Source organism: Paralichthys olivaceus, chromosome 11 (genome assembly GCF_024713975.1).
Source record: "Paralichthys olivaceus isolate ysfri-2021 chromosome 11, ASM2471397v2, whole genome shotgun sequence".
Lineage (NCBI taxonomy): Eukaryota > Metazoa > Chordata > Actinopteri > Pleuronectiformes > Paralichthyidae > Paralichthys > Paralichthys olivaceus.
Genome location: NC_091103.1, coordinates 25,594,061 through 25,609,799, shown reverse-complemented (window position 1 = coordinate 25,609,799; position 15,739 = coordinate 25,594,061). Strand labels below are relative to the sequence as shown.

The window sequence follows — 15,739 nt, the reverse complement described above, 5'->3', positions numbered from 1 at the left end:
CTTTGACCACTGAAGTGTAATCACTTTAACTTTAAGTTAAAGTAAAACTGATCAAAAGCTGACCAAAATTATTTTGAAAGTCAGTGTTGAGATATCATATTCCAGAAGCCGAAAAATATGTTTTTTGAGGCAACTGTGACTTGGCCTTTGACCACCGTAATCTAATTAGTTAATCATTGAGTCCAAGTTTCAAAATTCAACTTTATTTGTCCCTAAAGGGCAATGTATGTTTACAGCAAGGAAGTACACACATAAGATTAAATAAAAGAACATCAAAGAACAATAAATGTCGGAGGAGCCCTGAATATAGTAGGCCTGAGAAACCAAGAACAGGAGTCGCAGGTGTTGTTCGAGACAATTTGTGGCAGAGAAAAAACATAAATAATTCCATGTAAATAGCATAAAAATACACAAGAAAAAAATAACAGAATAAATAAGGTCAAGTGCAAGAGTTAGGCAGTCCGACTAAAGTGCAGTGTAGAGGCATACCTGATCAGCATCTTGGCATCCCTTACACAAACAGCCATCATCAAGGACATAGTCATCAGAGACATCATAGTTATTGTCGTCGTTGTCGTCGTCATCATCATCATCATCATCATCACCACTACCATCATATAATAGCCAGTCAAAACAACTAACTACTACTTCTTCTACTGCAAACACAACAGCCAAGTGATTAGCCTTGGTCACACTAACTCTTCCTACACCCCTGAATGGCCGTAGGGATGAAAGAGTGCTTGTACCTGTTTTCTTAACAGGGGAAGATCTGAATCGAGAGCCAAAAGGAAAAATCAGAAATGTATGGAATTAGTTTTCCTTCTTTTCTTTTAATCTTTTAAACAGATCAAATAACATACTATGCTACACTCCGAGTATCGTATAGCTCATTTTCACTACATTGGTTAGTGAATTCTTAGCCTTGTTGCTGTTTGTGCCAAATGTGAAAGGACTCCCTCAAGTCATTCCGGAGATAGAACTTTCACAGGCAAAACAATTGCAGTGTGAGGTCACAGTTATCTTGACCATTGACCACCAAATTCTATTCAGGTCATTCTTGAGTCTGAGTGAATGTTTGTACCAAATTTGAAGACCTCACCTCGAGCTGATTTTAAGATATCACATTAAAGAAAAACCAAAAAAACCCTGTGAGGCCACCATGAAGCCACTGTGACCTTAACCTTTCACCACCATAATCTCAGAGAAGAAGAAAATCCCTCAAGACATTCTTGAGATGACACGTTCACAAGAATAGGACGGACGGACGTATGGACAGACAACCTGAACGACATAATGCCTCCGCCCAGTGGCGATCTGTACAAAGAGTGCTTGTGATATAATTCAGTTTTTAACAGCTATTGAAACTTTCCACTCATTCTGCTTTTTTTTTATATAAGAAAAGATGGTTCCAAAGGTTGGGGGAAACAGCTACAAATGATCTGTCACATACTTGTCCAAACAGCAAAGCTTTCACAAGGGTTACAGAAGTTGATTGAAAAATAAGCAGATACCCTATTTCCTTTGACATTTGCAGTATTGTAGTGAAATGACAACATTGCTGTTGCACATTATTCCTGTAGTTCTGGCCAATGTCCAGAACTTTGATGCTTGTAGCAAAAGGCGTGGGACAATTTGTAGTACAGACAGCAGTATCCACACAAACCTCATGAACACAAACGATGGATAAATACAATATGAAAAAATAAAATAATCAAAGTAAATGAAACTGTATAAGTAATTTAAAAATACAGAAATCTGCAGGGTCTTGATAAATTAATAGCATGATAAAAAATTTAAAAGGCCAATGGCAGTTGGGACCGTTTGACCTGAATGGAGGCAAACTGTCTGCAGCCAGAGGGAAACAGCTTAAACATGCTGAATGGTATGGCTGGGGTCAGGGTCCTGTCCTTGCACAGCTGGGTTTAATCATCCAGGGTCATATGGTGGAGGAGGAGATAGCATCTGAAAGGATGTCATTCACGTGACATTTCCAGTTAAAAATCTGTTTGCCAACACATCAAGCTAAAGTCATTGTTATGTTTGGTTTCTGGCCTACTTGCTACAATGTGGGGCTGAATGCAATTAAAAGGAGAGGGAAATTTTACACAAATTTGTCACACAGAAGCCTTGGAACCTTTAAGTGAGGCAGAATCAAATTTGATAGGGTGCCTGTAGCATTGTCCAACCCTCTGCCTGACCTCAAGGCTAATTGGAAGCATGTATCCTATTCATTAGTCTCTTTCACAATCTTTGAGTTAAGTTGTACAAAAACAGCAGGGTTTCCATGCTGTACTGAAGACTCCCCATAAACCTACTCCACTATCATTTTCTATCAAGCTATAGTTGTTAGTTCACGAATTAAGAAATTATAAAATCATGCTTTTACATGAGTGCATGTGTAATAATAACACATAAAAACATACATTCATTGTGAAAATGGCCAAGTTAAGGTACAGCCAGCATAAATGGAAATCAAGTTTAAAATGTAATTAGCAAATGATTCAGATATCTAGCCTAGTTCAATGCGGCTAATACCTTTTTACAAATATAGCCTGGTTGAACTCGTCAAACTTCAGAGAGGCATCTTGTTAATCTGACTGATAAACAAGCAACCACCCATTTGCAACCTATAATCTTTGCCATAGTTTTAAGGTGAATGTTTGAAAAAGTCACAGATCTTCGTCCCTGACGCTATGCTTTTAAATACTTCTGCACTAAATCTTTAATGACATCACTGGCGCTAAAAACACCGGGCCTATGTGCTCAACACATTGATAGTTGCAGTATTCTCCAAAACTCCAAGGGGCATACACACCCACACACCCAAAATTGTGTCAAGAAGCATGAACAAGGCATGTTTACAAACCAACATGGCAGCCCTCTGTTGCCTTAGGTTACAGCGTCTCACATCAGAGGAACAGCTGATCTGCGTATGGCTGTCAAAAGGGAAAAGTCCACCGCAAGTCTGTGTCCTGTTCTTATGAGCTGCTGCATCACACCGAACTGTTCGTACACTGAAGACTAGAAAAGTGCTATATATATAATACAAACATTTACCATTTACAATGGAAGGACCCACAGAAACTTGGTCAATTTACAAGACATACTGGACTTTGAGAGTGTTCAAGCAGAGCAGGGGTTGGGGGCCTGGCAACAGTGAGAAGGGGCAGGGACAAGGTGAGGTTGCGCCTTAAACCTTGGGCACCTTGTGCTGTATCTCTTAGACAGTTCTTTCTGTATTGATGTAAACCTGCTCAAATTAAAGCTGATACTTGGCATTTAAATGTAGCGTCTAGTATTTAATTTCAATGAATGTACTAAGGCTCAAAGCCTGAGAAACAAAAAATGTGAAACTGTCAAAATACTGACAGTCAGGAATTTAATTATGAGATCAGATTTGATTTTTATTGAAAAGTTATTATTTCCAAAGGCAAGAATGAACACAGGTGCAATGCAGTTTTTGATTCAGTTCAAAGTAGATTCTAGTGATGTAGAGCATGCTGTAGTTTATTTTATTGAACTGAAATATACTGTAAGGCAGGGGTCTCAAACTTGTGGCCCGCGGGCCAATTTCGGCCCGCTGGATGATATTTTGTGGCCCCCTACTTGACATCAAAGTTTAGTGTTAGTGCGGCCTGCGTGTTTTTCTCAAACGCATCTTTTTGTCGAGTCGTCGTGCGGGCCGTGCTTGCCCTGACAGCTTCTGGTGGCGTTTGTTGTCAAGTTAGCCAAAGCAAATTAGCAGTGTTTCCGGAGTGACACCAAGTGGAAGGAAAATATATCCTGTCACCACTGGTGTAGTCCAGGGTAATGGGGGTATATGGTGTACCCCTTATTTTTCAGTAAGCATTGGGTATACCCACTTCTAAATCCCCCCTGATGCGCACCATTCAGTAGTATCTGCGAGCCAAATTACCCATTTTTTTCCTAGGATGGAGAAGCCATGACACACGCTACTCTGCCTCTTATGTGTTTTTTTAACTCGCTTACTATGCACGCGTGAGATACATATAGAATCTATATGTCATTCACGCCCCAACCTGCTGACAACCGGTCAATGGGGACCCAGCCATGCCATCCCACCCCTACCATTGTGCCCACCTGTGGCATGTTCAATGATGTGGGAAAACACAGTGCTTCAGCAACAACGACACTTAATAGCTGAAAACACAACACAATCACAGATAACAGTGACAGAGTATATCACTGTTAATGCATTTTTTTCATTGTTAACTAAATATTGTTGTTTTGTTACATATTGTTTTGTTGAATAATTTGAATGATGATGTTCAATCATCATATGATATTTATATATATATCTAATGAGTTATGCTAAAATAGTGTTTATTTAAATTTTATGACAGTGCACTTTTGAGTTTATCTGATTGGTTTTGATATGTGGAAGAGAATGATTTGCATTTTTTTTTATCTAAGGTGAAATATGAACAAGATGCATTGTCAAATTCAGATTTGAAGTATTTTATTTAAGTAAATGTTCAAAAAATAACTGAAACACCATGTTTGCCTCATCTATATTTTACATTCATGCAGGCTGCCTGTGTGATCAGTAATACCTACAAACTGCTCCTGATCAAGTCATGTTGATTTATAATAGTGGCACACTCTGGCCCACGCTATCTGTTGCAAATCAGCTGTTCAAAGAGACAGTTTACAAAATAAACTACTGACTTGCCAAGTGAGAGAATAGGTGTCAATAGTTCACTCAAAATGCATAGTTGTCTCTCACTAGTCTGTGGGCCAGTATTGGTTTAGTAATTTCATAATCCTTCCTCCCTGAGATCAAGCAGCAGAAATCATGTGACAATGAGCAAATACTACTGATGGATTTTTGGGTAAACTAAATAGAGTAGTCTTACATGTCACTGTTTCTAAAACAGGGCATTTTTCTGGGCTGCATTAAAAAAGGGCAAACATTGAGAGTATACACACTTCTCCAGGGACCACTACACCACTGCCTGTCACCCAAAAAACCTGCCGTGAAGAGAAAGGTTGGCGACGAGCACAGACAATTTCAGGAAAAGTGGGAGAAGGAATATTTTTTTGTTGAGCACAGGAGCACGCCGATGTGTCTTATATGCACAGAGAAATTTGCGGTGCACAAGGAGTACAACATCAGATGTCATTACTCAACGAGACATGCTGAGGAATATGCCAAATATACCAGGGAGATGAGAGAGAGAACTGGGCCGCCAGTCTTAAAACATGTCTACTGAGGCAACAAGATTTTTTGTGGAGGCACAGCCTCACCAAGACTCTACCTCCAGCGGCCCCCAGGTAAATTGAGTTTGAGACCCCTGCTGTAGGGTGTGTCTAATATTTTCTCAAGGTTATATATGGAGGGGCAAAATATACGAAACACCTTACATTATAAACACTAATACAAGTACACTATACCACAGACTCTTTGTATTACATCTGTTTACATACTGCTAATTTGCACAGCATTCTGCAACCACCAGTACCTCATTCACGGCATTCCACTGTCTCTGTTATTAGTTTTTTTAGATTTCATATTTTATACTTAAAGTTTACTGTTTTTGCTACTTTTTTTTGCACAAAATAGTATATATTTTATATTTATACTTCAATCAGTTTACTGCACTGATAAGAATACCAGGGTGTGTACAGTACATGTAGAATGAATGTGTTGAATGTTCTAGCAATAGACAAGTTAACACAGTGTGCTCAACTAGCCCGTTTTGACTGATTTATGTTTCCAACTGCTAATGTCAGAATAGTTTTTCAAACAACATATGAGTTATGCTGAAACCACATAGCTTTCACAGAAATATGATAAAGCACTGTTTTGCACTACCAAAAAATATAAAAAGCTCCAGACAATCCACAACAAAATCCAAATTTTAATAAACAGAAAAGGAAAATGGACATTCAGGTCCTACCTGCGGGCCACATAGTAGAATACTGGGTTCCCAGTCTTGGATGTCCCTGCCTGGTAGAAGATGTTGAGCGTCTTCAAGGCTTTGAACTCCTCCTTCTCATGGACCTGGTGCCTAAAGAGCAAAGACTTTTATATATAGTAAATGGATTTATATGGCACATTTCTAGCCTACACAACTCAAAGCATTTTACCTCACAGTTTACATTCACACTCTATACCTCTTTGTCTATGAATCACATATCCAGTTCTCTTTCACTCCTTAATTACTAAGAGGGCCAATCTGAGGTTCAACAGTTTAGCAAGTAAGTTTGGAGGAGCTGGGGATTGAACCATGGACACACACTGAGGTTTGTCACTCAGTGTTATATTATTAATTTGTTTGTAACCATCCCAGCTAACATATGTGTGTATAGCAGAGAATGTAACAGCCAACCACAAGCCAAGAGACTTAAAGAAATATCTCAATATCTCTGTGAGAACAACCAACAGCACCAACGGCAAAGGTCTAAGCATCTGCCAGCAATAGAAATGCAAGAAGTGATTTTGAAAAGAAAAGGCTGCAGAAGGAAAAAGCCATATATTACCCCTGTCATCAAAAGCTGAATTCAGAGTGAGAGTATGAAGGTAGATGGCTTTGCTTGAGCAAAAAAGATTTTGAGGATGCAGTGAAAGCACACAAATCAAAGTAGTCATCAAACATGCTAGATGTACCGTATTTTCTGATACTAAACAATTATAAGTCTGAGATAATTATATTTAATAACAAATATTATAGTACCCCCAAGTCCAACCTTAGTGTACGGAAATACAAACAAATAACATGTTCAGTCTTGCTTTTATCGGTTGAAGACTATCTCAAATATTAAATCTTTTCTTGCTCACTATGATCAAGTGAAGGTCATCCATTTCTTTATTTCATCTAATTTTTTAACTTCATTAAGGTCATGCCTCAAAACAGCGATATTAATCACTCCATCCATTACATATACATATATATAGCAATAAGGTAAAAGACTATGTCTTGATTTGAAGTTAAAGGTACAGTGTGTAGAATTTTGTGATATGTAGTGTTGAAATTGCATATTGCAGCTGAACACCCCTCACCTCAACCTCCCCTTCCAAACATGAAAAAGAACCTGTGGAAGGCTTCAGTTGTCATAAAAACTCAAAAGGTGTTTAGTTTGTCCAGTCTGAACTAATGAAAAAAAATGGCGGCCTCTGTAGAGAGGGTCCCCTCGATGTAAATATAAAGTATTTAAATATAAAGGGCCTCTTCTGGGGTAAAAAAAAATTCATACAATTTAGATGAAACAAACTAGTGAATACATCATGAGGATTATTCTACATTCAATTTCTACTAATAGTTACACACTAGACCTTTAAGTACTGCAACTACAGAATGAAAACTGAAAATGAAGCTCAGCAGTGACTTAAATCTAGACTCACTTGTACAGGGCATGTGGAAAAAAGGGAGCCTAAGAAAAAAGTCCATTAGAAGACATTATGTTACAGGCTAGTAGTACACCGACCTTGTCATAAACTCTTCAAACTTGGAGCTAGTCAGATTAAGACTGGACCAATGAGTGTCAGCCACAGGCTTGTGTTCAGGGGGTCCTAGGTAGGCTAGCAGGGTTGCCATCTTGTCAAAAGGTCGTCTTCCTACAGCCTTGTGATCTCTGGAAATCAGATAATATTTCATACTTTATCACATATGAATGAAGAATTTAGTTTTAGTATTGAGATGATACAGCAGAACACACTAGTATGTTGTCTGATAAAGATGAAATTATGAATTCTGACCTGTTACTGGAAAGGTACTGGCCAATCCTCTCCTGGTTGTTCCACAGCAAGCGGTGGAGGGCCAGTACATTACCATCACTGATGAAGGACAGACTGTGATTGACAGTGTCACTGGGTGGAGAGTCAGAAGCTATGTCCAAGAAAAACCTGTGGTGGAGAGAGGAGAGTATAAACCCCACCTATAGACAGAAGATACTTTTTACCTGGTGCACCACTGTACTATTTACAGATAATCTAAGTACATAAGTGACACTGTTGTCTCTGTTTTTGTGTATCATCTTGAACCTCGCAGGATATGGCTCTTGTAAAGCTCTTTCTTCCTTTCTGAAGATCAACAGTCTTGTGATAGCAGTACAATAATCCTGTTAAACTCGTCAAAATCAAATTTTAAGTGCAATGTGCAATGGGTGCAGTGTGTTTAATCAAGCCTAGTCCTAAAAACAGTTATTATTGTCGGTGACTTTAATATTCATGTTGACAACAATAATGATAGCCTTAGTGCTGCATTCATTTCAATATTAGACTCAATTGGTTTCAGTCAGTATTCACACCAACGTACTCATTGTTGTAACCACACACTTGACTTGTAATATCATACGTTTTCAAAATTGAACATCTAATATTATTTCCACATAATCCGATTCTATCAGACCATAATTTAATAACTTTTGATTTCTCATTATCAGACTACATGCCATTAATCAGGTCGACTACCATCTACCTGATAGTGCTGTAGCTAAATTTAAGGAAATAATTCCAATTACATTTAACCCCACTATCCGGTGACGTAACCAACAAATTCTTTAAAAACCCTAGCTCCACTGAAATTGACTATTTTGTCGACAGCTCTGTAAACTCATTACGATTAACATTTGACTCCATAGCGCCTCTAAAAAAGAAGCATGTAAAACAAAGTAAATTGGCTCCCTGGTATAATTCTAACACACAAGTTAAAACAAGCGTCAAGAACACTAGAAAGGAAGTGGCGCTCCAACAATTGTGTTGAAAATCATCTAGCCTGGAAAGATAGTCTGAGAGCATATAAAAAGGCCTTCCACAAAGCAAGAGCTACTTACTACTCTACATTAATAGAGGAAAATAATAACAGCTGTGGGTTTCTCTTCAGCACTATAGCCAGGCTGACACCTGAGTCACACCTTCATCTAGCCCAGTAGATCTCCTTCCCTGAACAGCAATGACTTTATAAACTTCTTTAATGATATAATTCCAACTATTAGAAATTAAATCTACCATCTCCTACCCTCAGTTGACACTAATACACCATCAAGCAGAGAAATCACAGCTGAGAATCCTACCAATTACTTAGACAGCTTCTCTCTGATCACCCTTGATCAGCTGACCACAACAATCTCATCCTCTAAACCCACAACTTGTATCTTAGATCGCATTCTTACAAAATTACAGTAATTCTTAAATTCTTCCCCTTATTGTTATGGAATAACAATTTTTTTGTAGTTTTCCTTACTCTTGTAGAAGTTTAAGAGAAGAGGATGTCACACATTTTCAAGCCCTATGAGACAAATTGTGAATTGTGAATATGGGCTAAACAAATACAATTTGATTGATTGATGAAGGGCAAAGTTAACATTTGTTTTGAGAGTGTGATAAATCACTATGCCAAGGACAGGAGCAGTGCTACAAAATTTGAACATAACAGCCTCAAAACTAGACAATGTTTTTGTTGTAATGGGGCAGCAAGTAAAGAATTTTTTTAAAAACAACAGCTAGGTCATCCCCCAGCCATTATCCCTGGGAGTGCTTAGATATGCATTGTTAGGTGGGCAAAGCTCTAGCAGCTGGGTGTGATCACCAGGAGACAACCGGGTCACAGGGAGGGTTAGCTTCCTGACAGCCTGGTAGATGGAGCTGGGGGTAGAGAGGGGAGAGAGTTTAACATCCTAACAGCCTGGTGGATGAAGCTGTTGGTGAGTCTGGTGGTGCGGGAACGGAGCCTCCTATACCTTCTCCCAGAGGGCAGGAGGCTGAACAGATTGTGTGCGGGGTGGCTTGCATTGCTCATAATATGTCTTGCAGGGAGGGGAGTGGGGCACCAATGATCCTTCCAGCTGTGTTTACTATGCGCTGCAGGGCTTTCTTGTTGTAGTCAGTGCAACTCCCACCCCACACAGTGATGCAACTGGAAAGGATGCTCTCAATGGTGCCTCGGTAGAATGTGCACAGGAAGGGTGGTGGTGCACTCGCTCGCTTGAGTTTGCGCAGGAAGTAGAGACTCCTCTGGGCTTTCTTCGCCAGTGATGTGGTGTTGGTGGTCCAGGAGAGGTCCTCACTGATGTGCACCCCCAGGAATTTGGTGCTGCTCACTCTCACCACAGCAGCACCATTGATGGTCAGTGGCGGGTGTTGGGTGTGGCCTCTCTGGAAGTTGACAACAATCTCCTTGGTCTTGCTGACATTCAGTAGGAGAGTGTTGTTTCTGCACCACGTGGTCAGAGGGTTCACCTCCTTCGTGAGTCTCGTCGCCGTGGTAATGAGACCCACGAGAGTTGTGTCGTCCGCAAACTTCACTATGTGGTTGGTGCTGTAGGATGTTGTGCAGTCGTGTGTCAGCAGGGTGAAGAGCAGGGGGCTGAGCACACCTGAGCACAGCCTTGGGGAGCCCCTGTGCTCAGTGTGATGCTGCTCGAGGTGTTGTTGCCGACACGTACTGCTTGTGGCCTCTGACTGAGGAAGTCCAGCAGCGAGTTGCAGAGGGAGGTGCTGAGCCCCAGTTTGTTAAAGGAGAAGTTTTTTTTTTTTCAACATGGTCCTTATTTCCAGCATATGGTATGTAGATCTACTCACCCATAAAGGTTTGGAGTAACTTGGAGTCCTTCGGACGCTTTTAGATCCACACACGATCGGCGTATATCCATACAACGCAAGGGTTAGGGGCATCCACAATACAGCCTCTAAATAACGCATTATCTGCCTCGAAACTCTTTATTTACTATGAATCGCCAGCACTAGTCCCCTGTGAGTCTCGCTAGCCTCACAGGGGGCTTATTTTGGAAGAAGATGAATATACGTGTAATTTCCGAGTTTGACACTGTTCAATTCATTTTCCACAATTCACAGCCCGTATTTTCCCCGAGTTATCTGGAACGCAGCATCAACTACTGCTGGCTCCGCGTGGTTACTGTTGCTATGTCTTTCTCAACCTTCTTAGTACATGCATGGTCACAACAACCATAGACATGACAACAACCGTAACTATGCATGTCATTGCGTGTGCATAGTTACAATTGCTAACGTAGGATTGGAAAGTAGTGTTTTGAGGGAGGGGCTTGACAATCCCGCATCAACAGTTTGTATATTTATTTATTTATTTTGAATCGCAGTCAAACGCCACACGCCGGAAATCCGGCATGGCACCGGAATACTTTTTGCCCTGTATATCATCACCATGTGAAATACAATCTTTTTACCACGTGCAATTCATCATGTGCAATATTTTTGATAAATGTAGGACTGGAAAAATGACTATATGACTGCTGTTAGTTTAGGTTTCTCTCATTCCTTTCCATAGTGTATTTTAATTTTTTACTTTTTTTCTTACAGACCTTTTATCTATTTATTTTCACACATTAATTTACCACATCGTTACAATGACAGTAAAGATTTCTGATTCTGATGGCCTGGTACAGTTCACAAAGTGCAGAATTCCTGTCACTGCTGTTGGTGGGAGGGATGTAAACCGCGACCAGCAAAATCGCAGTAAACTCCCTGGGCAGATTGAAAGGATGGCACCTTACGATCATAAACTCCACCAGTGGTGAACAGTGTTTGCATACAACCAAAGCGCCGCCACGAGTCTTTCCTCCGTTTACGAGGGCCCTGTCCGCTCGATAGCATGCTAGCTGGTCCAGTTGTACAGCAGAGTCGGGAATGTTGTCATTTAACCATGTTTCAGTGAAAACATGCACACAGCAGTTACTCACTGTCCGATTCGTTGACCTCAGCAGTCGTATATGATCCATTTCATTGTCCAATGATGGTACATTAGCCAGTAGGACGGATGGTATGGCTTGGCGAGTTGGACTAGCCGCTAGCCTAGCTTCCTCACACACCGCTTCCGACGCTTCCCTTTCGGGGGAACAGTAGCACGCGAGTCCGGTGTGATCGCAGGCCGACGGAATAATCTGAGCTCCCTTAGCGTCGCTGTTGCATAGTCCAAAACATTGCAACTCTTGCTTTTGCAGTTGTCTAGCAGAGTCTGTTGACTGTACTTGTATTCCGGCGTAGACAGACGAGACGAACACGAAACACTTTCGGAAAAAACTTTTTAAACATACAAAACACAGTTGGGACAGAGAGAGGTCGCTAAGTCTACACGCGCCACCATCTTGAAGGGACTTTAAATAGAATATCAAGACATGAGGTGAACTGAGAAAGTTGATGGTCTTGAGTGATGAAGATATTTCAGAGTCCAGAGAGAGAGAGTGTGTGTGTGTGTGTGTGTGTACCTCTGGTGCTTTATAAAGCACCAGAAAACAAACACACATGCACCATGATGGCTACACCAACAACCACAAACTAAACCACAATTAGTGTACATATGTATTTTTTAACCAAAGCGACACAAAATATCCATAGCCGATTAAATCGTCTGTATTTGGTCTGTATTAGTTGTAATATGTGAAGAAAAGCAAGTGCCTCTGGATTTCATGTTTAAAGAACAAAAGTGTATCGTCAGCAACATGATCCAAATTTCTTACCTCCTGGCAGAATCAAAGTTGCTCTTCACAAAATCATTAAAAGGCCTCATGTATTCTTCTTTTGTAAACAAGACGTGGTTTGCAATGCTCTGCAGAATCTGTAGGACAAGACAAAATAAACAACAAACATATTAAAACTCTCATGGCAATTCTATTTGTCTTTTACCTCTGAATGTTGGCTACTTGTACTGTTACACTGTGTTTAGCACTTCCTGTTTAGGAACAAAGTTGCATGATCTTGCTTTGTCACTGTAAGTGACTTGGTCACAGCTAACATAGATAAGTTGAGATGTTTGGTTTTCTGGTGGCTTTGTTGTCTTATGCCATGATCAGTATGTACTCACATGCATTATGTGAGGCATTAGGGGAGGCAGTAGGCTTAGTAACTGGAGGATGGCCGGTTCAAGTCCAGCATGGAACAGAAGTTGGAGAGGTGCCAGTTCACCTCCTGGGCACTTGCCCTTGAGCAAGACGCAACCCAACCAATTGCTCCCCTGGCGCCTTCATGGCTGCCCACTGTTCCGTGTGTTCCGTGTGTGCTCAATTCACACGGATGGGTTAAATACAGAGGTCAAATTTCCCCATGTTTGCATGTTGCATGCTATGTGTGGGACCATAAAGAGGAATCTTAATCTAGGAATTATGGGTACTTGCACTAAGATTGAAGGATTGTAGAGAGGAAGAAAAAACTGTTGTTGACTACAAAGGGTAAAAAATGTCTGGTCAGATGTATACTAATACTTAATTTTCGAAGTTCTAAGACCCACTAATTTAAAGTTGCTATCTCTGAAAGGGAGGAAGCCAACCATAATTTGGAACTGGGCTACCAATGATTTGGAGAATGAGTTCTTGCACTTTCTATACTATATTCTTCAAGCAAATACAAAGACGGACCCAACATACAAGTACATATGTGCTACCATTCCCAGCTCCAGGATTTTCTGTATAGTTTTTGGTAATACCTTGTTCCCAATGTAAATTCTTAATTTCATCAACTACATTTGTGAGTTTGCATCCTCAACAAGTATCATCCAGTCAGCTGCATTATAAACCATTATAGTACACAGCCTTACCTTGGACATAAGTTTGAGACCTCGTTCTATCCTGGGCAAGGGCTTCTTATCCAAGATGCCAGCCTCATATGGGGATACAATAGCTGGGTTGACAAACCGAAGAAACATGGCACTGCCCACAGCACCAATGCTGTTCTGCGGGAAGCGCTGACTCACCACCTACACAAAATAGGATGGCGGGAGCAGGGTACAATAAAGGGAGAATGTGGAATAGATGGCACAAAATACAGATGTTTGAGCAGGTTTGAGCAAGAGGTATGAAAAAATATTTAAAATGGATTTCAGTACATTTAAGAGCACAGGAGGGAATGATGAGAATAATAAAATATGCACATTTCAATATTTGTAATAGAGGAAAGTGAGGTGACGATGTCTTGGTCAGGTGGAGGAACAGTGGAGGAGTATACATAGAGAGACTTTGAAACAATGCTAGTTCATTCCAGTAACAAGAGTGAGGAAAGGTTTTACTCAAGCAACAGCACAAGAGAGAGACAAAAGGAAGTGCAAGATAAGGAAAACTCTCTCTGCTCCTGAAGAATAAAAATGAGAATCCCTTACAAAAAAAACACAGAAAAGTGGACTTTTGTTGTCTAACCCAGCCAATGCCAATTTGTCTTTGCAAAGTCAAGTTTAATTCCTTGTCCAATTAGAGTCTGGTCCGATAACCCATCAGAAGAATATAGCCAATCAATACATCCACCGTGCTGAATTCTAGCCTCCATCCTCCAACAGCTTAGACCACTGACAGAACCACCGTCAAAAGCAACTGACAATGTATGATGAACATCTGAATCTGATGTCAGTTTACCAACCCACCAATCATGGCTTTGGGTTCTAGCTAAAGTCTACACCATGAAATGACATGAGACTCAAGTAAGCTAATCCTTAACATTAAACTAATGTTATTGCCGACTAGGTCGATGTCAATATTAGAATCAGTTAATGTTTATTGGCGGGAAGAAACCAATGTCAAGGTGCATTACCACCACCTACTGTGTTGGCCAACTACCACTATTTCCTATTAAAATAGAATATATATTTTTTCCGTTATGTTGCCTTTGTATTCCTTTGAAGAAGAGGGTCCATTGATTTTAAGTAAATATGAATAATGCATCATATTTTATTTGCTGTATTTGAGTATGACCTGTGATGATCATTGTACTTTGATCAATGATTATATGGTCATGTTGAAATTCTGAAGATTTTTTTATTTTTGGAACAGGGACAGGGCTTGCTCCACTCCATGCATCAACCTGGAATTGTTGTACCTCCAGGAACCCTAGAGGAAATACTGCTTGCATGTATGCCTTGCCATCTTTTAGTTATTTGATCATAAGTCAAAGTAGTTGTCAAATGTTTACCCAATGATGGCACTCAGTTAAAAGTAAGAGGATCACCAAAGAAAATTTTTATTTGATCCACAGGGGAACATGGATATGTGTAGTAGTAGTTGAGATACTTAAGTTGGACCAACCAATTGTCGTACAGAATATCACCTCCATAGTCATGATGTTGACAAGGCTATGTTTTGCAAAATGTATTTCGGAACTTGTATGCAAAGAAAATATCTTATCAAACAGTTACCCTAATGCAGCCACTGCCCTGCACACGTCCACAAGTATAACATCTGATATCTAACATCTGCCATTCTGATACTACAAAGCTGATGAATAAACTATTATGTACAAATAATGGAAATATAAAAAGTAAAAGTGAAGTCTCCGACTTCTCACAGTTTGTGCTGCCAAAGTAGAAAAGATATACTTAATGTGTGGTGAGCTCAGTCTGACTGAAATTGATAATTTTTTAATACAAAACATCAGCGACTTTATTTTATATTTTTAACCATGTTATACAGAACTTCAGTGATGGAATAAGAATTTAAAAGCATCAACACAGGTATTATGTTGGGAATCAACAAATCTTGAATTATTTAATTTAAATGAAACTGTATTACATTACATTACAAACTATTTAGCTGATGCTTTTTTACCAAGCGACTTACAATAAGTGCATTCCACCATGAGTTTACAAAGCCAGAACAGCAAGAATCATGTAAGTACATTAGCTTAAAAAAAGCCAAACTACAAAGTGCTACATGTTAGTGCCATATATAAGTGCTGCTAATTTTTTTAAACACCAGAGTTGATGAATGTTATTAGACCATCATCTTCTTAACCAAGTTGCTCTCAGAAAAGATATTAATCGTC

General features: G+C 39.9%; 1 protein-coding gene across 13 annotated transcripts in view; it reads right to left on the bottom strand.

The window, feature by feature from the left end:
* The window catches only part of nf1a (neurofibromin 1a), a 186,462-nt gene that overhangs the window by 53,127 nt on the left and 117,596 nt on the right, over nt 1-15,739 (bottom strand). For 11 of the 13 annotated variants that reach the window (XM_069534939.1, XM_020088252.2, XM_020088255.2 and 8 more), the window contains 5 exons: nt 13,530-13,688; nt 12,457-12,554; nt 7,721-7,867; nt 7,450-7,596; nt 5,922-6,032 (listed from right to left, as the gene is read on the bottom strand). In XM_069534939.1, coding sequence (XP_069391040.1) covers nt 5,922-6,032; nt 7,450-7,596; nt 7,721-7,867; nt 12,457-12,554; nt 13,530-13,688 — 662 coding nt within the window. Of the gene's footprint in view, nt 1-294; nt 770-1,907; nt 1,963-5,921; nt 6,033-7,449; nt 7,597-7,720; nt 7,868-12,456; nt 12,555-13,529; nt 13,689-15,739 lie in introns of those variants that run through there. The other 2 variants (XM_020088258.2, XM_069534944.1) reach the window with 2 other exon arrangements.